At 32.3% G+C, this 23916-nt stretch overlaps 1 protein-coding gene and 1 long non-coding RNA gene across 3 annotated transcripts in view; one reads left to right on the top strand and one right to left on the bottom strand.

The window, feature by feature from the left end:
- LOC129234568 (retinol dehydrogenase 14-like) overlaps positions 1–23916 on the bottom strand; it is a gene marked incomplete at its 3' end in the record, with an annotated part of 60670 nt that overhangs the window by 17750 nt on the left and 19004 nt on the right. Inside the window, 2 exon segments of one of the 2 annotated variants that reach the window (XM_054868590.1) lie at positions 16341–16598; positions 20303–20420. In XM_054868590.1, the coding sequence (XP_054724565.1) occupies positions 16341–16380 (40 nt within the window). 2 annotated transcript variants of the gene reach the window in all.
- Positions 418–9853, top strand: LOC129234569 (uncharacterized). The gene is made up of 3 exons (XR_008581553.1): positions 418–678; positions 2780–2890; positions 9699–9853. It is a non-coding gene; the product is annotated as an uncharacterized LOC129234569 (long non-coding RNA).

Genomic DNA, 23916 nt, shown 5'->3' on the forward strand with positions numbered 1-23916 from the left:
TTATTGAAATTATTCCTGTTTAAATTTAAGAATTTGAACTAGAATGGAAACTTTATTTCGATGTCGAAATTAGCATTTCAGATAGACGAAGGAAGTTAATTACGATGATATTTTGAATAATTTTTACAATTTTTATGGGATGTTTTCAATTTATACTGTTAAGATATTAAAAAAAAAAAAAACAGCAACGCAATTTCATCATTAATAATCATTTACGTCATTCATAATTCTCCGTAATAATGCCTTATTTGATGGTTAAGATTTGGAAAAAAAAACAAAACTGGAAGCATTCACGATTCTAATGAATTACGAAGAATAATTAAGCGAGGCGATGCATACCAAAAATACTATTTCATTACCGTCTACCTTGAAATGAAATAGATGCACATTAGTAGCTGTTATTGCAACAGCAAATTTGCAAGTAGTTTCACGTAATGACATTTAATTAATTCTCAGCATGATTTTTTAAAATGTGTTATTTTTTATTCTTTCGTTTACTTGGAATTTAAATAGGACTAAATAGTATGATGAAATATTTCTTAAGTGTCTGTAACTGTTCGAAGCTACTCCTCTCGGAGAGAAATCGTCGCATCGAGCTTCTTGTCGTTCGATTTTGCTCTCATTCGAAATCATGAAAATGAAAGCTTTGTTTGCATTTTTAACCCTTAGCATTCTTGCGTAAGTACATCTTCTTTACTAATAATCAAGCTGAAAGTCTCTCTGTCTGGATGTCTGCAGGATGTCTGGATCTCTGTGACGCGCATAGCGCCTAGACCGTTCGACCGATTTTCATGAAATTTGGCACAAAGTTAGTTTGTAGCATGGGAATGTGCACCTCGAAGCGATTTTTCGAAAATTCGATTTTGTTCTTTTTCTATTTCAATTTTAAGAACATTTTCCGGAGCAAAATTATCATAAGATGGACGAGTAAATTACGAAATTATCATGACATGGAATGGGAGAACGAATGAACATAGCCAATTGGCGAGAAATTCGTCATCTATTATTTGTAAATATACAGGCGAACCGAATAACCTTTTAAGTTTCAACTACGGGCGAAACCGTGCAGGAACCGCTAGTCTTTAAATAAAGAAGCAGTGTTTTTTTTCCTTTAAGAATTTTTTTTTTTTTTAATTTCATAACGTATTGACGATCTTTTTACTTATATTTTTGATTTTGTACGCAATTTTGTAGATACTTTCAAAATTTTGGAGTTTTACTTTTTGCCCTGTCGTTTTCTTCCAGTTTTTTCTAATCTCTCGTGATTACTATTATAGTACTAGAAAATCGCCCGTCAAGGTATGACGGGTGAAAATTGCTTCTACATTTGAACGAAGCAATTGCCTGTTTGATGATATTTTGATAGTTGAAATTGTAACCCTAACTCCGGTTGATTAACCCTAAACTCCAGTTTAATGTGTACTTATATCGATTTCTATGCACAACATGCATAAAGAAAACACAAATTAATTTATTGTTTATGAAAAGTAGCTGGCTATGATAGTCTTTTGGCAGAATTTTTCTCTGTAGTTCTTTGCAGCGCATTAATGCATGATAGAATCTTCCTTCACTAACAAATCAGAAAGATCATTTCTATTGTCTAGGAATGGCTTAAAATTTTCAATGTGAACGTTTTCGGTTGTGTGTCATCGATGTCGGTATACTTGCTGCTTTTGTTCTCCTTTGTCATTCCTAAAAGCTCTTCTTCCAATGAGTTCCGAACTGTGTAAGTTTAATAACTTTATTTCTGGAAAGAGCTCTGGGACCAATCGCATAAAATGTCTTCAGTGGCCGAAGCTCGATTATTGGCCCGCCAAAATGCAATTTATTACGTGCAATCTGAAATCTTTAGGAGTTTAGATTTTGAAAGGGGGAAAATTTTATCTGTTTGCATTGCCGCATCCGCGTAAAACCGAAACTCATCCGCGTAAAATAAAATAACGGTGTCATATCTTAAATCGCGTTTTATCGAAACCGCATAAAATAAACCCGCGTAAAACGAGGGTGTACTGTATTTTAAAAGCATATTTATTTTTTACTTTTTCTGATAAATAATTTTACTTCTATTAACAAGTACGACGAATCTAATCAAATTAATAACTTAACTTTTTTATTGCCCTGTTTCAAAGGTTTAATTTCTCTGTCACTCCGTTTCGAAAACTAAAAATGGACACCCCTTCTTTTCAAAACGTCTTTTAATAGTAAGCACCTTGAAAACATAAATTGCAATAGAAATTTCAGGCACGTGTTTTGAGTAATAAAATATCTTTGTCACTGTCTAAATAAATATATATTCAGTTTAGAGCCAAGTTAAGATATGACCCTGAAAGCACTACGTTCTCCAACTTTGAAAATAAATGATCATTTTAATTTCATTATCATGATGTGAGTCTAACACTGATAATTATTTAACATGAATTAAATCTACAACTTTTCGATATAATATTTACTATCCCAGCTGTGAAATCTAGAATACACCTTTAACAATGCAGGATAACATATAATAAAGCTGTTAACTAACATGTTGCTAATGTTTAACAAATAGCTTTAAACAAGATCTTGAATGAGAAAAACGGACAGCTGCAGGTGCAATGAAATGATTTTGATATAGTTTTTCGTTCGCACACTAATTGCTTCCGTTTCTAACAGTCAATAAATGTGTTGCGCGAAAGAAGACCCTGTTTCACGTACTGACTAACCATTTAAAAAGCATAATCTAATTAATAAAATGTTTGTTAAAGTTTTTATTCAAATCAAGAAAGAAAAAATATCTTTCCAGAGTTGTTTTTTCCGAAGGAAATGTCACTATAGTTTATAAAGATGCGAATGATAGACATGATGTCCGTCACACTGCGACTGATCCAGGAAAAATGAAAGACACTGCTCGAAAGTAAGAATAATTTATTTTTTTATTCTAGAAACATTACGGAAAACTTCGTAGAAAGCAAAAAGTTTCTCATGAGATGCCGCTGACGAGCTGCAATGCCCAACTTTTCTCAATACAATCAAATGTCCAAATCTGAATTAATTGGGACCATAGGAAGTTCGAATGTTCAAATTGTTCAGATTTTTAAAAAATTACCAAGAAAATACTGTTTAGAGGGAAAAAATATGCCATTCAATCTAATAAAGTGGTTATCATACGAGGGTCGATCCAAAAGTAAGGTTCCCATCAATTTTACATATATACAGCACTATCTATTCTGCTTGAAATTTACATCGTTGGAGAAAAAAAAAACGTTTAGCTCTATTGTTATACATAATCGCCATCTTTTTCTATGCATGTTTGTTGACGGTGCTTTAACTTCTGTATCGAGTGTCACAGAATTCCACTAGCAGAGCGGAACATGACAGTCGACAAGCCCCCCCCCCCCCATACCCATAGAGTTCCTTCATTTCCTTCGAATTTCGAAAAAAAAAAAGAAAAAAAAAATGCTGTAAAATCACCGGGAAAACATTAAAAAGCACTGCTAAGCTATATAGGGTAGACCGACCAGTGAATGAACAGTTACGCACTATTTCATTTTTTAAAAATCCTAGTAATTTTAAATTCTATACTATACAAATTGTGATAGCTAAAGCATTTTAATTGATCTATGTAAATATCTCTAAAAAATCGAGGGAACATAAATGGTTCCGCTTCCGACTTTTTTAGGTGTTTAAAGAAAAAATGGCACAAAGACCCAGTGAATGAACACCTCGAACCAGTAAATGAACACAAATTGGTCCAGTGAATGAACATGATAAATTTTGATTCAAAAAGAAACTAAGTTTCTTTGAGATCTATCTATCTATCTATCTATCTATATAACTACTATATCTATTTATCTATCTATCTATCTATATAACTACTATATCTATTTATCTATCTATCTATCTATCTACTTATCTATCTATCTACTTATCTATCTATCTATCTATATACTTATCTTTCGATCTATCTATATATCTATCTATCTATATACTTATCTTTCGATCTATCTGTCTACTTATTTATCTACTTATCTATCTATCTATCTATATACTTATCTATCGATCTATCTATCTATTTATCTATCTATCTACTTATCTATCTATCTATCTATATACTTATCTATCGATCTATCTATCTATTTATCTATCTATCTACTTATCGATCGATTTATCTGCTTATCTCTCTACTTATCTACTTATCTATCTATCTACCTGCTTTTTTACCTGTCTATCTACCTATCTCTCTATCTATCTATAGTATATCTGCCTATCTATATCTATCCACCAATCTATATCTAAAGGTCTATCTACCTGTCTATATATCTACGTATCTTTATATCTATCTCTACATCAGTCTCTCTACCTCGCTATCTATCTCTATATTAGTCTCTCTATCTACCTATCTATCTGTTAACCACTACCTATCTATTTATCTATCAATAAATCTATCGATCTATCTATCTACCTACCTATTCTATCTCTACATTTATCTACCTATATATCTATTTACCTATTATTTTTTATATATCTATCTCTTTATCTTCCTCTATCTATTTATCTATCTATATACAAACATACATACATATCTACCTATCTATTCTCTCTCTTTGTATATATATTTCTATTTCTCTATCTATCTGTCTATCTATCAAGAGAGATAAAGATATAGAAAGATAGATGTAGGTAGGTAGGTTAATATACAGATAGAGATATAGATAGACAAAAGATAAAACTCAGTAAAAAGTGCATTGTTTACAAAGACAAAAATAAAGAAATTATAAAATATATAATGAAATCTTTACTAATAATAAAGCTGAAAGTCTCTCTGTCAGGATCTCAGTGACGCGCATAGCGCCTAGACCGTTCGGCCGATTTTCATGAAATTTGGCACAAAGTTAGTTTGTAGCATGGGGGTTTTGCACCTTGAAGCGATTTTTCGAAAATTCGATGCGGTTCTTTTTCGATTCCAATTTTAAGAACAAAAATATCATAAGATGGGCGAGTAAATTACGAAATTATCATATCGTGGAACCGTAACATGGGCACAAGCCAATTAGCGAGATACGAAATTATCATAACGTGGAACCGTATCATGAGTACAAGCCAATTGGCGATAAAATTTACCATACATTATTTGTAAATATACAGGCGAACCAAAAGACCTTTTAATTTTTCTATTACGAGCAAAGCCGTGGGGGTACCAATAGTACATAAATAAATAAGCATATAAAACTATCTGCATTACAAATAAGTAAGAAAATTAAAAGATCTCAAAGAAACTTCAAATTTCTTTTTAAATCAAAAGAAATTTTGCCATTGTTCATTCACTGGTTTTTCGCAATTTTTCGAACTCAGTGACTGAACACCCCTCTACCTGAAAATCTACGCATTCTGCATTGACTGAAACAATTTAAATCCATAGCCTAAATATGTATACATAATTTTTCTTCCGTAAAGTTAAAAAATAAAATTTATCAATAAAAACAATATTCATCAAAATAATTGCTTGCGCGAAACCAGCCTTATTATTTTAAAAGAGAAAAAAAACGATTCACGGCAGTAAAACTTTGAAATTTTTTCCAGGAAAAAAATACGTATCCAAAGTAACCAATCAGGTGTCAGATAACTTAGAATATTCAATAAAGAACACTTTTGTAGGGAATTTATTTAGAAAAAAAACTTTGGAAGCTTTTTTTTTTTTTTTTTTTTCTAAAATGGAAGCTTTTTTTTTTTTTTTTTTTTTTTTTTTTTTTTTTTTTTTAAATGACGCGCTGTTTATTCACTGGATGGTGTTCACTCACTGGTCGGTCTACCCTAGTACAGAAATTTTAAATCGGAAAATTATCGTTTGAGCGATCTCATTTTAAATTAGCGTTCAGAAGGCTGCCACTTTTTTTTTTCTTTTTTTCTTTTTTTAAAGGATTTTAGTCGTATTTTTGGAGGGTTGCGTTTAAATCATTCGGGAGTTTTTTTATTTTCCGTTTTCTTTTTTTAAGAATGATTATTTGGACGGGAAATTTCACAATTTTTTTTCTCTAATTGAAGCCTGATTTTTGAACATGCGTCACATGACAAAACTTTTATTTTCGAGGCATACCGTGCAAAGCTGGGCACTGCAGCTAGTAATAAATAAATAAATAAACTTATGAAAAACACACCGATTGCACACAAAGAAGGTTGACTTAATTCCTGTGAGGAAAAAATGACACAAACAAATTTTAAAAGAATACTAATTTTCGCTGAGAAAGATTTGAAATGTGTGTGTGTGTGTGTGTGTGTTCGGATTTTTGACGTATCGGATCTTTGACGTTTCTGCTTTTTTTTTTTTAATTTATTTATTTATTTATTTATTTTAAATTTATATAACATGCTTGGAGTGCTTACTTCCCATACCGAAAGTCTTATAAATTTATCTTACGTAAAAGTAGTTAAGCTGCATGCTACAGTATTCTAGAAAACGAAAACCGCATCATCAGGGCATTTTATTCTGCAAAAATGAAAACATACTTATACATGAGCAGGAATTATCTTAAGTTATTAAAACGACCAGTATCAAGACATTTTGTTTTATACTCAAAAAGAAATTAATTTAAAAGTCTCAAGGATTAAACAAAACAAAATAATAATAATTTCCGAATGAACATGGAAATCTGAATTCTATCTGGATCATTCCATGTAAAATCACTTAAAAAATATCAACCTGATCACCTCAGATTTTCATGAAACTTTCTGAAATTTTTTGAAAAATCTATCACACATAATTGATAAGTAAATGATTTCTCAAATTCGTTAAAAAGCACTTTTTTCCCCTACCGGTAGCGCCGGTAGGGGAAATTCTATGACTCAAGTTCTATGGGAGCTGCAGAGTTGTATAATACCTCATTTTAAAGACAATTATTTGCGCTTTGATTAACTGTATAACTTAAATAATTTTTGAGATTTTTTTTTAAATTTATATTTTAAAATAAAAATTTTCTTCAAGATAGTGACAACTAGAAGTTTTAAAGAATTATGACTTTTAATGCATTGAAATGTACATTACCCTACATTTTCCCACAGTTACAGCTACTAATGTGGGAAATTTTTTTGTATAGAAATTTGGTTTAAAATATCATAACTCGTGTTTAATGAGAGTTAGAGTTGTATAATAACTCAATTTAAAGATAATTGAATGTACTTTAAGTTAATATAACACTTCAATAATTTAAAAAAAAAAACTCTTTTTTCACAAAATTTCAGATTTTAAAAGCTTTTAATTTTTTGAGATAATATATTAAACATATTTGAAAAAAAATATGTGATTTTTAATGCATGAATTTTACTGTAATAAAGTTTAGAGCGGGAGCAAGAACGGATCAGCAGTTACTGAAACTTTTTAGCATCAATTGCAAAAATTTCCCACATTATTTATTGTAACTGCTAATCATGGTTCTGCACTGAAATTTTTTCGATGTGTCATTAAACTACATTAAAAATCATACCTTTTATGTCAAAACTTTTAAATGACATTACCCTTAAATTTTTTGAGTGTTTTAATTTTTAAGTTTTGAAAAAAAAAAAAAAAACAGTTTTCGAAAATTATTTAAGTTATACAGTAAATCAAAGTCCATATAATTGTCTTTTAAGTGAGCTATTATACAACTCCATAGCTCCCATAGAACTAGGGTTATAGCATTTTAAAGCACTGCAGACAAGTAAACAAAAAGTGATTTTCAACGAATTTCAAAAAATTTATTACTCGTCAGTTATGAATAATAGATTTTTTGAAAAATTACATCTAAATTAGAGGTGTCAAAGAGTAATATTTCTGAAAGTTTCATGAAACTCAGAGATGGTCAGGTTGAGTGACTCATAGACTTTACCTGGTGACTTTTACTGTAAAGGTTAATCAACTCTTATTCCGGACATTGTATATCTTTTATAAATATCATCTGCAGCAGTAAAAGTATTCTTTGCTTTAAACTGTCACCGGAAAATGAACAATGGATCGAATGCAATATTTTGCTCTTTCCGAAAACAAATACTCTTATCCCGTTATTAAATTAATTGAGAAAAAAAAAATAGAAAAAAGAAACCCGTGAAAGCATGGTTTAAAAATTTCTACACAAAAAATGTCACCTGACCCTAGTTATCTGATTGCTTTTTTTTTTTTTTTTTTTAAATAGATTAACTAGAAAAGAAAAATTGCTGGTTTAGCAACACAAGGGCAGTTTTATAAAAGTTTTATGACTATTACTGAATTATCTCTTCACCAGTGCCTTAAAGAAAGGAAGGTAGAGAAGATGCAAGGATATGGTACAAAAACCATATCTCAGAAAATTTCTCATTTGCTTTTTGCAAAAATGAAAAGTCGACCAGCACTGGAAGCTATTCCATTTAAATATATGTCAGTCAATTCTTTTGACGTGTTTCCTAAATAGATTATTGTGTGAAAAACAAGCTTTTAATAAGCGGCATTTCAAAACATTGGATGGACTGTGAAGGAGAAGTGGAACAAATCAATCCTGATGTTTCGATAAATTTTATCTCAGAAATCTAAACGTAACATGATAGTTCAACGTAAGGCCTATTTAGACAGTAAAACATATTGGGTAATAAAATTCTTACATTTGAGTGAACGGAAGCAAAATTGCTTATAACTCAGTGAATCAGTGTTTGATCAGTGTTGCAAAAAATGGTGTCACCTTTCTCAGAGATGGATGCTCTTAAAAACAGAAAAAATAAATGCTTCTTCAGAACGCTTAAAGCAACTTCAGGATTAAAACTCAAAGTCAAAGAGATCAACCTTACCTTGCACCTAGAAAAAAAAAGAAAAAAAAAACACTTTCTGCCATACTTTTGTTTAAAAAATGTGTATAAATATTCCCGTTTTTATTTATTTATTTATTTGTTTGCTTGTCCGTTTGTTTATTTTGTTTCTTGGTTGTGTTCATGCATCTTTCATCTTTCATGGCATGTGGCATCTTTCATTTTGATAAATTTCAGTTATTTAAATTTATCAAAATGAAATATGTTAATGGATTAAATTTTTGCACGGAAAGCAGGACGAGTGGTCATTGTTTTAAGCTATTTAAATCTCAGGCTAACCTGGAAATAAGGAGCAACTACTACTTTAGTAGGGTCGTGGGCACTTGGAACAGCTTACCGGAAGAGGCGGTAATGAGCAAGGGGGTGGATAGCTTTAAGAGGGTCATTGATCTTCTTGATCTTCATTGAGGACTAATTAATTGACTAGGACCAGCCTAGCTGGGCCCAGAGCCTGTTGCTGGTCGTCACATTTGTATTTGTATTTGTGACCAAGCAGTAGCTCCGTGTTTGTTTCGATAAACAAATGAGATAAACATTGGCATTGTTTTCGATTTATCATTTTAAAAGTCCTAGATAGTCAGAAGATGGTGGCTGATTATCGTTAGCTGTCAATTGTTGTCGTGTCCAGGAGTCTAAGATTGGCTAGCTTTAATTAATAATAAAAACAATATACTGACAATTCTTAGTTTGTAACATTCTTTTCTTTTCCGCGTCTTTCAGTGTTATTTAGAAGGAAAAAAAATAATAAATTTTATATGTGTCTTAGCTTGTGAGAATCATTTTAACATGAGGTGTGGCTCTCCAATAAAAAAAAACAGTTTGGCCACCACTACTCGCGACGAAAATGGGTTACAAAACATTTTGTAGATCGTATCATTTCTGAACTGAAACTGACAGAAGATTTCTCTCTTTTACAGTTTTTTCAGTCTTGATGCAAGCCGAACAACTACTGAGGAGCCAATACTGCGCAGAATTATTATAAACCCACCTGTCAAAGTGGAAGAACGCTATGAGCCTATTGTAACAGGCGCTTCAAATAAAAGCCTAATGCAAGGATTTAAACCCTTAACAAGTTCACTTCATTGCTTATATAAAAAGAAAGAAATTATTTTTGTTTCAAATTATTTATGCATAACTTTTCACTTTTAAGTGATACTGAGTACATTTATTTTGAACTCAGGCAAACACAAAAAATGGTTATTTTTTTATGTACAAATCATTCATTTTTATAGATACAAGATACTTACATTGAAGCGAATAATTTTCGTGTAGAGAAACAACAAAGCATCCGTTATAAGGAATATTCTTTATCAAGATAACAATTATTAAGAAGAAAAATGAACTATCTGTTACATAATCAGTAGCGTAAATATGGGGCGCCCCTGGCGAACTTAAGAAATTGCGCCTCCCCCCCCCCCGGGGAGGTCACCCCACTGGGAAGTCGCAGGAGGTCATTGAAGCCTCCGAATTTTTTTTTTTTTTTGGGGGGGGGGATATTTAACTAATTGGTTCGACAAATTAGGATATAGTATTGCAACTTTAATATTCTTATTTTCATTTTTTTTATTTTTTTCAATGATGCCCAATGTTCCGTCGTAGTAGATGTATATGTGTGCATGCTCGAGTTTTATCATTCGGTAAAATCGAGATTTCACTGGGCAAATTGAGAACTTTCCCTTCTCAAAAGTTTTAGTTCTCCCCCCCCCCCCTTTCACATAAATTCAATAAAACAAATAATATTTGTAACTCGTTAAATATATAAATCATGTACGTTCTTGAACCAAATGAGAATAAACATTTTTCAGTTTCGTTTATTGCGCAATGTATTTATCATTTTTTTCAAAACAGTTTTAACTTTTAAAATAATTTGTTTCAAACCAATTGCAAAATGAACAATAAACATAATTTATACTTTTACTGTAAGAAAGACAGAAAGAAAGAAATCTCAAAAAAAAAAAAAAAAAATCATAAAACTCAAAGCATTTACAATATTCTGTTATAATTACGAAAGCAAATCAAATACAAAAAGCATTTCTGATCTGAAATTGACTAAAACACACGACCATTTACATACAGGCAAAATTAAAGTAGGGGAATGTGGAGCAAAGTGAAATAATAAAATACAGTGACTCCCAAAAGTCTTCGTACACCTACGACTTTCAACGAAATAGGCCCCAATCCATTGGTTAGAATTAATATATCGGAATAGGTATTTAATTATAAGATCTGTGATCAATTTTTAACAAAATTACATGAATTTTTTTAAAAAAATATTAAAACTTAATTTTTTAAAAATCAAAAACCAAAACGTGCCGGAAATTTTATCTCACAAAAGTCTTCGTACACTTTATAAAATGTCAATATATTATTGAATAATTTAACTTTTGATTAAGTTATTAATTAGTAGAATATCATACAGTATTCATAACACCTTTTAAACGTCTGGGAATAGATTTCATTCTTTTTCTTTCTTTTTTTTTGCGTAATTTCTGAGTAAGTGTTCTACCACACTTCGAGTCTTACTGTTTCTAGCTCTATTTTTGTTTTAAAGCCTTATTTTCGTAATCTAGCCTCCAGATATCTCTAAATACATTACACATTAAGTTAAAATTTGGAGTTTGAGGGGGTATTTTCTAAACTTTAGGGCAATTTTCGAGGCACTGGACGCAAACGTTGAAAACCGAGTGCTTCTTATCGTTATCTTGATAAAAAACAAAGTTGTTTCCAATAACCAAATTTTTAGCTAAGAGTTCAAAATTGGTTTTTAAAATATTTAAAGGAACAGCATGATTTATTATTTCATCAAAAAATTAAAAACTACCAAGTCCTGATGCTGATATGCACCCTCGCACTAAAACACCTCCACCGTCCTGATTAACTGATACAACTAAGTTCTTAAGATTAAGTTCCTATTTTTTTCTTCTACTTACAGTTATACAACAATTTAACCAAAAATGTTGAATTAATTTTTATCTGTAAGTAAGACGTGATTCCAAAACGTTTTTAGCTTATTTATCATTGATTTTGCGACGAAAAGCGTAAGCTTTCTGTTTTTCGCACGACCAAGAAAATTTCTGCAGGAAGAGATCCCATTTAATACATCTAATCAGAGAACTTGGCGAACAATTTTAGGTGAAAATTAACTGTAAAATGTTTTATTTAACTCGGCAGAAACTTTTACAGTACTCAAATGTGTATTTTTCATAAATTTTTTAACTTTAAATCTACGATCACGTTTTGTCAACTTTGCCGGTTGACCTTTTCTTACCTTGTTTTCGGTCCGATTCCTTTCTTTAAAGCATTTTATCAAGCACTTTACTATACAAACAAATAAATTAACTAATTTAGAAACATTTCAAACCAATTTAAAACTACTGTGGGAAAAGAAATTCAAATTTTGAATGGTGTTTGCGGTTTTTTACGAATACCAGCCATTTTACAGTAATAAGCACAATATTAAGGAATAAATAAACAAAAAATTAAAGCCAAATGACTTATAAGGGTCAACTCAATGCAAAAATATCAATGAAACGGCATATGATAATTTTAATCATGAATTTATTCGAAAATATTTGAGTGTACGATGACTTTTGTGGCGTGTTATTTCTCTGTCTCTTCGTTTTCTGCCCCATTTCAAAAAGAAGATCCGTCAATATGTTGAAAAAACCAATGGGTTGTATTTAGAATGACATAGGAATGATGTGAAAATATATTGGACTTTATATTCGAATTTAGTTTCGAATTATTTTGGTTTTACTAAAAAATTTCAAAGTGTACGAACACTTTTGGGAGCCACTGTATTTACTCTATTTTTCATAGCCACCTATCTGGTAATACTTTAACCATGTTCTCTTATATAGTCTATTATAGCTAGGAAAAAGCCATCTCTGAAGAGCAAAACATATGATAACATAAGCGATTTTCAAAAAATGATATCCATTTTGTAATATTTTGCAGTTAGTCAAAAATTATTTTAGTTACTATAAATTCATTAGGTCTTATCATTAACATTTTAAATATTAAGTGGAACCTATTAATGTTCATTGCAGTATTTATTTGTTGAATATTAAGCTTATTTTTAGTTTAAATATTTTGTACAATTAGCCAAGTGCATGAGGGGCAATGTGGATGGGACAAAGTAAAATAGTTGTTTTTGCTTACTATACAATCCTTTGTTAAATCACTTACGTAATCATTTATTACTTAACACGCCATTTACACGTCAATACTGATAATTCTAACTTTGACATTCGGGTTATACGAGTGATCTTGAACATTTATGCATAAATAAATGTAAGATATTCATCATAACGTCGGACATTAGAAATAACATTTATGACGATGAAAAACACTGTAATTCATTTATTACGGATACAGCTAAATTTTGCTGAAAGAATAATTTATCTTTTTTGAATTTTAAAGCTTTTAAATAATATTTAACAGATTGCTGTTGAATTTAACTCAATTGTATTTTACATGTTTCTATAAATAATTAAATCTTGCGCTATTTCCAACTAAAAACAACACTAAAACAGATCAAAAGAATTTTCATTCATAGATTTAAATTTTACGGAAATGTAAAGGCATTGAATGCTATTTCACAATTGTTTAATCGCAAATGATGAAGTGTGTGAAGAACTCTTTTTCATTAAGAAAAAAGTCGATAAATTTCGCCCAATAATTTCAGTATCTTCATTCTCACTGCCAAGGGTTCTTGGATCAACAAACTTTCAAAGTGACTCAAAAAATTAAGAACGCTTCCTGTTTTCAATTTACCCACAACGACAAAACTAGCTTTAATGCTTATTCATTCTCAACAGATATTTTATTCTTCAGACTTCAGACTCTTAACGCATCAGCCAAAACTAGCTATTACATTGTAGATTATACGAATAGCTAAGGTGACAAATCCATAATAGTAATGAAATTCGTTGTCAAGGCGACAGGTTGTCTCCATGACAATGAAAGTCAAGCATGGGGAGGAATCAGAATTATAAGAAAAATATAGAAGAAAGTTTCGTGATGGCCGCAACATACTAGTTCTGATTGAGGTTATAATTGCAAGTTGTATAAACAGTTGTTTTTTGTGTCTGCAAACTTTCACATGAAAGTTCATGGAAACATCTGATGTCATCAAGCTCAAGATAGTTTTATGTTTGCATTCTATTTCTTGATCAAATAACAGTGTCTTAAGGTTATAGCTATATAATTAATACAGAAACTAATATAAGTTAGTAGAAGTACACTGGATGCCTTAAAATGAGGCTGCTTGAACCTAGCGTTCAAATAGCTCCAAACCACATTTCATCACTAAATTATGTTAAGTAAGGTTTGTAATCTTTTAAAACAAAGTGGTTAGTTACTACTTATACCAGTTTTTTGCAGATCTGGGGATAAAAAAGGGTTATCCCGAGATAACTAATTCCGGAGAAATGTCTTAGAGAGTGGCACCAGCCCATTTTGACAAGTATATCAACTCTAAAAAGGAAATTAAAAGATTGTTCACAAAACAAGCCTGGGCATCCTGTAGTATTTAGTAGCTAGGAAGAGCAGGTATTAAATAATATCAGAGAAAAAAAATCCATCCACGCCATTAAATTGAGGTGTTTTCATTTTTTCTAATGTTTAAATAATGAGCATTTCAATTGGTTTTAGGTGTAGTTAGATTATGTTTCTATTTGTGAAATTACGTTTGCCTTAAAATGTGTTTTTATGCATACGTAGATTTTATATTAATTTATATAAATAATTTGCTATTTTTGCAAGTAGTTTGCTCACTAGAAAGTACGTTTTGAGTTTATTTTTCAAAATCATCGGTACTATTGATATCACCACCTGTTTTACAACTTTTTCTAATGGATTTGCTGAGTGGGAACAAGTAGTCCCAGCGTGGGGCTACTTGAACCCAATTTTTAAAAATAGAGAAAAAACATAGAGTTAAAATTGTTGTTTAAAAAAGACTTTAGGTGGTAGCAGAACGTCTGAAAAGTGGTAAAAACAAGGTTATCAGTTCACTATATGAGTTTAACAAAGCATTTAGTCTAAAACTCGCAAAAAGTATGAAATTTCGGGTCCAAGTAGTCCCACTTTACGGTACCGTTCTTTCCACATACATCACCAAAGACCATCTAAAATTCCATTTTTAAAACTTCAAGTTTCAAAATTGAGAGATTTGATGATGAGCAAATCAAATCAATCAAATTGATGAGATTTTTGTTACAACTATGCCCCCCTCCCCCTTAAAAATTATTTTCTAGTTGCGCCACTGTTGTGTGTTGTGTTGTATGTACGTGTGTGCCTATATCGTTACAAGATTTTTTTTTAATTAAAAATACGTCTTTTCCCATTGTTTCACAGAAATTACTACTTGTTTTAATTACTGCTTATGTAGTTTTGAAGAAAATGTGACAAGTTATCAATAATTTGAAGAGGATAAAAAGAGTTTTTTTTTTTTTTCTTTCTTTGTCTGCATAAAAATTCTGAATCTCGCCCATGTTCGCCGGCAGATTCATATGCAGAAGGGTTCACCCGCATGTAAATCACTACGAATTGTTTTTTTACTATGTTTTTTAATTTATTAATTTATTTAGTTTTAATTTAGCTTATCTATTTTTTTATTTATTTTAAATTGAATACTGAGATGTATTTTCATCTTTGTTAAAGTTATTTAATTTATAATTTTTACATATTACTCTGATCACAATATTTTTGCGCTTTTGTAATTTGGTCTTGTTTAAAATAAAATTAATTTTACTCATTCAAAATAATTAGTTGTTAAAAGATTAAAAATAACATTACTATTAAAAATATTAGATTAATATTGCTTTTTAAAATTTACTTATTTATTTTGAAAGCCAGGGGGTGAAAGGGCCTCCCTTGTAGTCCCTGACCGCTGCTGCAAGGAAAACGTAATGCAACGCCGGAAAGCGTACTGGACATAAACGTGAGATTAATAATTTGCGTGATATATTTTGTAGTTTTTCTCTATTTGATTAACTAAATTTTATTTTTGAGTCAGGGGTAGAAAGTGCACCATCCTGCCGGAAATCATGGACATAAACAGGAGGTTAATATCTTTCATGATTTATCTAAATTTTATTAATTTAACACAAATGTTTTAATACTAAAAAAAATATATACATTTTAGATAATTTCTTCTTTTTTCACCCATGTGATTCGACCCCCTCACTTTTTCAAGGCACGAGCCACCACTGTTAACCTACATACATCATGTAAGGACACTATATGATCAAACATCCTTTCATAGAAGAAAATTCTAACATGCTATGACTCCCTCCCCCCCCCCCTCCAGGGAAAAGAATCAAGCTTTTCTAGTGCAGCTAGCAAAACATGCCAAGTTGGAAGTTCAATACGTTGAGGAAAAAAAATTTAAAAATATTTTTTATCACTAAAAAACTTCTCAAACCTCCTCTGTTTCACCTGCATGAGAAGGAATAAAACCTGGAAATCAATAAAACAGGCGGGAGGAGGGGTGGAAGATCCTCCCCTCATTATAGATGTGATTACCGTGTAAACAAATAAAACTATACTTTTCTTACCGTCCGAAGCTCCAGTAATAAGCACAGTTTTTCCACTCATATCCTGATCGATATCACATAGTCCAAGGGTCAATCGGCAATAAAATCGCAGCAAAAACAATAAGACGACGAAGCTGCCCACTGCTGAATAAAAGGGGGTGGTTGATGATTATGTAAGATACGTCCCTAGCGGTGGCTAAGAAAATTTCCATGGCTTCCATTTTCGTTTAAAAATATTGGCAGCGATCCACACACACACCATTCGTCTACCTCTGGAATCTGAAAGAATAAAGCTGAATTATTTCTAGCAGCGACACAACCTGATTGATTTTATCGTTGTCGCACACGTTCGGATAATTTGCTTCAAATCAGTTGTGGTTCACTTCGTTGAGAATGTCAAGCTGTCAAGCAATGGCGAGTAGCTTGAACATGAATTACCGGTTAGCTTCGATGAAACGTCATTAAATGGCTGCGAATTGATGGATTCAAATTTAAATTGAAAGCATAATGAAATATATAAAAAAAATACTTTTTAAACCTAAAGACTGTTTCTATTGCCTAGTTACGCACAAAAGAGAATGAATAAAATGATTGTACGGTTTCTCAAAAATTGCAATTCAAAAATTGCATTCTTGCTCAAAAAATGCATTTTATCTGAAGATTTTAACATTTAAAACGATTCTAAGGCTGCCCCAACAAAATACAAATTAAATAAAAGTTAAGAGAAATATAGACGATATAAATTTTATAGGCTTTTTTTAGAATAAAATTAAATATAAGAAAAAAAATTGAACTTTGACATCTTGAATTCAAATTATGTGTTTCGCAATCACGAGTTGCGACAGGGCCCTGCTCATTGGAGGCTTTTGTTTCTAGAAACAGCTCCTGTCCCCCCAAGCCTACCCCTCCTCCTGGACGTTACGTGTGTATAGTTGTGTATGTGTGTGTGTGTGTTGGCGCACGTGCGTGCATGTGTAGGCTTGTCTGTATGCGTAGACCTGTGTGTATGAACGTGCGAGTGTGTGTGTGTGTGCAGGCGTGTGTATATGTGTAGGCGAGCGTGCGTGCATGTGTAGGCTTGTGTCTGTGCGTAAACCTGTGTGTATGCACGTAGGCGTGTTTGTATGTGTGTAAAGGCTTGTGTGTATGAGCGTGTTTATGTGTGTAAAGGCTTGTGTGTATGAGCGTGTGTATGTGTGTGTATGTATGTGTGTGTGTATGAGCGCGCGTGTGTGTAGGACATGGACGCCATCGACCAGGAGAGACGGATTCCAAGAAGCAGTGCTCGGAGTCGCGCCTTCAGAGGCCGGTGGGCGGTGGTGCTGGTGTCCCTGGTCCAAGCTGAAAAAGGAACTGCAACATCAAAGACGGTCAAACGAAAGCAATAAGCAATCGTGATTGCTCAATATTAAGATTAACCAGCACGTAACTGAAGTTTTCTTAATTACAAGACTAATGTACCATACACTATAACTAACTCAATTACAATCCGTAATCGTTACATATGTTTACAGGAATTTTTAATCTAAAAGTACTAAGCAAGAACAAGGTTTCGACTTCTATGCTGCTTTGGGCAGGTAAAGAGCAGTTACTGCATTTTTTTTTTTGTATTTTTGTCATCTATTGCACGTTAACTTTATTGTACAGTTTGCTTATTCGGTTTCCGCTGGGGAAAAAAGCGCGAAAAAAGCATCTAATTCCAACATTTCTCTATTGTTAGTGTTGAATCCAAGGCGAGTTTCTTTAAATTTCTCGAAAACTCATTTCTGCTGATACTGACATTTACCTGCCCATGGCAGTATGTGGGGAAGGTATTATGGCGAATCTTGCTTCCTGAACACAAACGTATGATTATTTTACAGGATAAACTAGTTTGGCTCTGATAAGTTGGCTTCCAATCAGCAGAGACTTAAACGAATCCATTTGTTTAAAAAGCTGTGAAAAAAGCCGAATTGTTTATTGGCGTCGTGCCAATCGAAGAATTTTTTAACTTTTAACCCAACAAAGATCCGAGCATCAAGTTTCCAGCGCCACACTGTAATGCGAGTTAAAACCGATAACAAATAAAATAAATTAGGGTGAACTTATTTTCAAATGCTACAGCCGTCTCGAAACTTTCAGGATTTTTACAAGCTTCAAAAGGTGTCTTGGGGAAATTTTATTGCCCATTGGTAGTTTAACTAAAATTCAAAGTATTATATGCAGGGACACCCTGATGAGAGGTCAGCGTGACCTCCCAAAAATATCCTTATTCAACAAATTTTGTCTGACGATTCGACAAAAGTGTCATCACTCGGCGAAATTTGGAGTTCCATTCGGCAAAATTATCACTATTCGACAAAATTTGGAGTTCAATTCGGTAAATTGAGAATTCCTGCCCTTCCAAAAATTTAAATTTATTTTAGGAGCACTCTTGATTATGTACGCAATGTAATATTAATGTGCGTGAGATGATATAATTTAAAGATTAACTAGAGGACCCGACAGACGTTGTTTTGTTCAAACTTTGTAAATTGAAAAATTTCAGTAAACTATCTAGTATTTGAACCGTTTTGTTGAAAAAAAAATAAATAAATAGAAAATATTTTAAGCTGCTTGGTGTCAGAATGCGTATATTTATTACAACTTGATTTATCTAGTGCCCACTGATTAGTTGTTTTATGAACTATTTTTTCTCGCGTACTTGAAAGATCTTCATAGATTGTATGGTTTGTTCCTTCAGACATACTCAAAAGATAAAAATAATCCTCAGATGTTAAGTAGTATCAAAAACTAACTACCCATCTAGAAAAAACGGGAAATCCCACTGCAACGTCCCCCATATGAAAAAGAATAAAACAATCGAAAGGATATCGTTTAAAAAAATGATAAATGTAAAAACAGTTCCCTGAATAAGCGAAAATCACCCCTCTCCTCTTAAGATGTAAAATAAACGCGTTCTTCAACTAAAATAACTAAACACTCTTTAAAAACCAAAAAACAATTCTTTACAATTTAAAATATTTCACTAAATGAACAAAAAATACAATAAATTACATTAACAGTAGTAAACAATGTCGCCAAGACACTACGTTCCTGTAATCTAGTCGATCAGTAAGCGAAGCGAACTCTGACCTAATAGCGGTCCTATCTTTTGAACGAAAACTTTTAAAACTTCATATAATTTGTTCTTTCCATCAAAGAAAAAAATCTTCCACTGCACTGATCTTGTGTGTACAGAACTACCCTGTTGTAATTTATTTGGACGAAAAGAAAGTTTGTTTCGTCTTCAAATTCCTCCATCTTTTTCTTTAATAATGTACTCATTAGTTTGATAATCCTTAAAGTATTCTTACCATTGGTGCCAAAACTCAGATGGATTTGAACCGAGAAACAAATGTTGTTATGTACGGTACTTTCCGATCATTTGGTTAGGAAAACCTAAAGCACTGATCCGGTCACATGGTTTAACTACGAAGAAAAACTCGCGTTTTGCGTGAACCTAGTGAAAGAAACCCAATTTCTTCCAGTACTTTACTTTGAAATATATCACTGGACCTAAAATCGTTGCTTTCAAGAAATGAAGGCTTCACTCTCTCTCATTATCACAGTAGGAAATTTCCTTACAAAAAGCAGAGCTGGCTTTCTTTTTGTCCTTTGGCAACGGTTAAATATTTATTTCAGTTCTCGCTCAACAATAGGTTTCAATAAATATTAATCATTTGGGAGATATAACCATCCAATGTTTACATTAATTAATTAACAAAAACGTTACCGATTCGATCCATCGCGCTTCGAAACCATGCTTGTCACAACTTAAACACACAAAAAATTTGATCAAAATCGGTCCAGCCGTTTAAAAGCCTTATGGTGACAAACGTCCGCAGAGAAGATTTAAGATATGAAACAAAAAGAAGAAATGAAATATTTGTGAAGACAGAATCGTTTTTAGAAGATAAAGAGTTGAGGGTCATAAAAAAGCGAAAGAACAAACTTTTACTCACATAAATGAACTCAATGGTCAAAACTGGAAAAATAAATCCATGACTAGAACAAAAATGAAACTATTTCAACACCTATATGCCGGTGAGCATCGTATTCCTATCATCAAGGCCGACGCCGTTACAGTGACGTGCTAACCGGCCAAGCAGGAAAATTACAGGCTTATGATAAATATTAATCTTTGTGTTTCATCTGATAGCAGACACGTGAAAGAAATCTTCACTTTTTTTTTTCTTCGCATGTTTGGGGATAAAAGTCAATTGCATCAAAAACATTTCAACTGATGATTAAAATTTAAAAAGATGAAAATTTGAATTTTTGACATCTTGCATTCATTTTTTTTTTTTTTTTTTTTGCAATCATGAGTGTGTGTGTGTGTGTGTGTGTGCAGGCGGTGGTCAGTGGCGTAGCAAAGGGGAGGTGGAGGGGGCGATCCGCCCCGGGCGGCACTTTTCTAGGGGCGGCAAATTGGCCCTTTTGATGTGGAAAAATTAAATGTAGTTTCCAAAGAAGAAAATTATGGTTTTAATCTATTACTGCAGACAAGAAAATCTCTTCGTAAAGCACTCAAAAGGACAAAATAACTTTTCTGGGTCATAATGGACAATTTAAGTATATTCCTGTAGTTTTCAATTATTCCAAGAAAGTGACACCACAAACGAAGAAAAGTGCGGCTGAAGTCATTTCAAACCAAACTTTCCCAGTAATATATGCGTGTTTCAACACTTAAATTTATGATTGGAAGATAGATAATGATAAGAGAGAGAGAGAGAGAATGCAATTCTCTTATCTGACTTCAGCCGCTCATTTCTTCGTATTGCCGTGTCATTTTATTGGAACAATTGAAAACTAAAGGAATACTTGAAATATTCCATTCTGATTCAGAAAAGTTATATTGTCTTTTTGAGTGCATTATGAAAAGGGCATAGCATTTTTTAAAAATCATCTGTTGTTTAGACTGTTGAAGAGGTTAACTTCAGGAAGATGAAAACAATGAACTTTTCCAATTTTTGTTACAAGAAAAAGCTAATACAGGATTTTAAGTTTAGAGTTTCTTGAAAGTCTACTCGTGAAACAAAAATTTCCCCCTTTTTTTACTGCATGAAAATGGTGACAAGAGTAAGAAAAAGAAGGGGAGGAGTAAAATGTTACACGAAACAATTTATTGCTCATTACACTTTATATGATGTTTCAGAGTTTGCTTTGATTTCCCACTTTTTACAAGAATCCTATTCTTTAAACGAAGTGTAAGGGATTTCTGTTGTCTCGCTTCTAAGAGTACATAATCTATCCGACAATTTTAGATCACATGTTAATATATTCCTTATAGAAGGTAAGCGAATTTCATTTTTCAACATTTGGGTTGGGCCCTCAACTTATCCAAACATAGTCTAAAATGTGTTTCAAAGTATACAGTTTCAAATAATTCCGGTTGGGAATCTCTCCCACCCCCAATCTGTATTCGAACAGTGGGAAATGTTTTTAGACCGGGAGAGCGTTTTAATATCTTATCCTTTTTCCTGATATCACCAAAGATAGTTTAGAAATACATTTTTAGACCTCAATGTTGGAAAATTTCTGGGTAGAGCCCCTAACCCTATCGTTTCCTCTAACGTACAAACACAGTCAAAAAGTATATATTTAAGCCTTTAATTTTGAAAACTTTCCTGGAGAAAACTCCCACCCTCTCTTCTAAAGTCTCAACATCTAGCTTAAAATTACGTTTTTAAAGCTTCGATACTTCAATATCAATTTGTGAAAACAGCATTTGAACCCTGACTGTCCATGATCTCCTAAAGTGATCAAATATAGCCTAAAATCAGGGTTGGCTTTCTGCCGGCAGAAACTATTGCCGTTCCAATGGCAGAAACTGGTTATAACCGGTTAAAACCGGCAGAAACTGGTTATAACCGGTTAAAACCGGCAGAAACTGGTTATAACCGGCAGAAACTGGCAAATACAAAATTGTCTTAAAAAACTAAAGTAATTACTAAATGATATTTGTTTAAACTAAAAAATTAAACTTCATTTCATCATTGTAAAAAACAAAATGTTATGCTAGTGCCCTTGATTTAGTTCAGAAAGGGAACTTTTCAGTTGCTGATGCTCGTAACATTTGGATTAATCTAACAAAGGACGAAAATCATATGGGTTCTTTAGGATAGAGGAGTGACATACAGAATTAAACTGGCATTACTGTTTGTGATTTGCTCGCAAATAAAGCTTCATCTAAGTTGCTTGTGATTGAAATTATCATGTGCTTCAAGAAGAAAGTGTCAAATTTTACTACCCAATATTAATCTAGAGTTTGTACCTAATATCACAGCCAGGGGCGGCATTTTAGCTTTTCATTTGGGGGGTCGAGTTTCTTAAACATGTATAACGACAGTGTGGTACCAAACACACATTAGCTAACAGGAAGTGCTCATAAAATCGGTTTAATATGAATAAAAATTAGTGTTCAGAAACAATTAAAATTTTGATTCGTTTTCTAATAAGTTATCATACAAAACATCTCGATACTAAAGTTCTTATACCTTTTGGAAAAATTTTAATGCATGATTTTTGGAAAAATGGAAGAGCAGGGAATCGTGTTACTAATTTATCTGTGCTCAGTGTCGAGCTGTTTTGCCAGTACAGCTAAATAGAAAAGTCCCCCCCCCCCCATTGTACTTCGAAAACATAATTCTCTAACCTCCTGAGACATACAAAATCATTCTCTATTAGGAGCTGATTGGAATAGCTAAAAAATAATTGAAGCAACAAAGTTAAGTATGAAAACACTTTTTATATCTTGCTCTTGAAAATCACCCTAGCAACTTCAAAAACTGTGAGGGGCTTAATTTCTCATCATTGAATAATCTAGTCTTGTCGGCAATCTCAGCTTCAATGAGATGTCATCTACCTCCAGCTCTGTTATTCACTATTCCAGACTGATGAGCTCATAACAATGTCGAAAATGCATTCTCTGGATGTGATAACCAATCTGTCAGTATGTTGCTTGTAATTTTTCTTGCCTCATGCTAAAAGTTTTACTCATAATTGAAACATTTTATTTTTCGTTTTCAAAATCCAATCCAGATAATATAGAGCCAACCATACAGAAAAATAATTAAATCAATGTTTGACTGCACATCATCATGTGAATTTTTGTCACTTTTTTTTAATTGGATGGGAGGAAGAATTTTTTTGAAAAGTTTTACGATTGATTGAAATACAACAAATACATCTATGTAAAATCTATTTTCAGTTTCAATTGTAGATTGAACTATGGTAGTACGAACGCACAGATCAATTGTAGATTGAACTATGGCTTGAACGGTCCGAAAATTAAGGGTAGCGGATTGAAGATCTTTTGATAGAGTAAAGCATTTTTCAAAAACTTTCCTCAATACAAATTGAATAAAAATTCGCACGAAATCATACATGCCAAAGGGCATGAGCTTTTTCACCATTGAAAGAATCGTTTTGCAATAATTCTTCTAGTCGTCAAATCGCTGCTTTGAAGTTATCGAGAAATGTTTTTATGGTTTTAACTCTTAAAGACCATCTTGTGTCATTCCGAGATTGCATAATTATAAAGCCCCATAAAAGGTATTTGTTGATATGTTTTTTT

The sequence above is a fragment of the Uloborus diversus genome, chromosome 1 (assembly GCF_026930045.1).
Source record: "Uloborus diversus isolate 005 chromosome 1, Udiv.v.3.1, whole genome shotgun sequence".
In the NCBI taxonomy this organism is placed as follows: Eukaryota; Metazoa; Arthropoda; class Arachnida; order Araneae; family Uloboridae; genus Uloborus; species Uloborus diversus.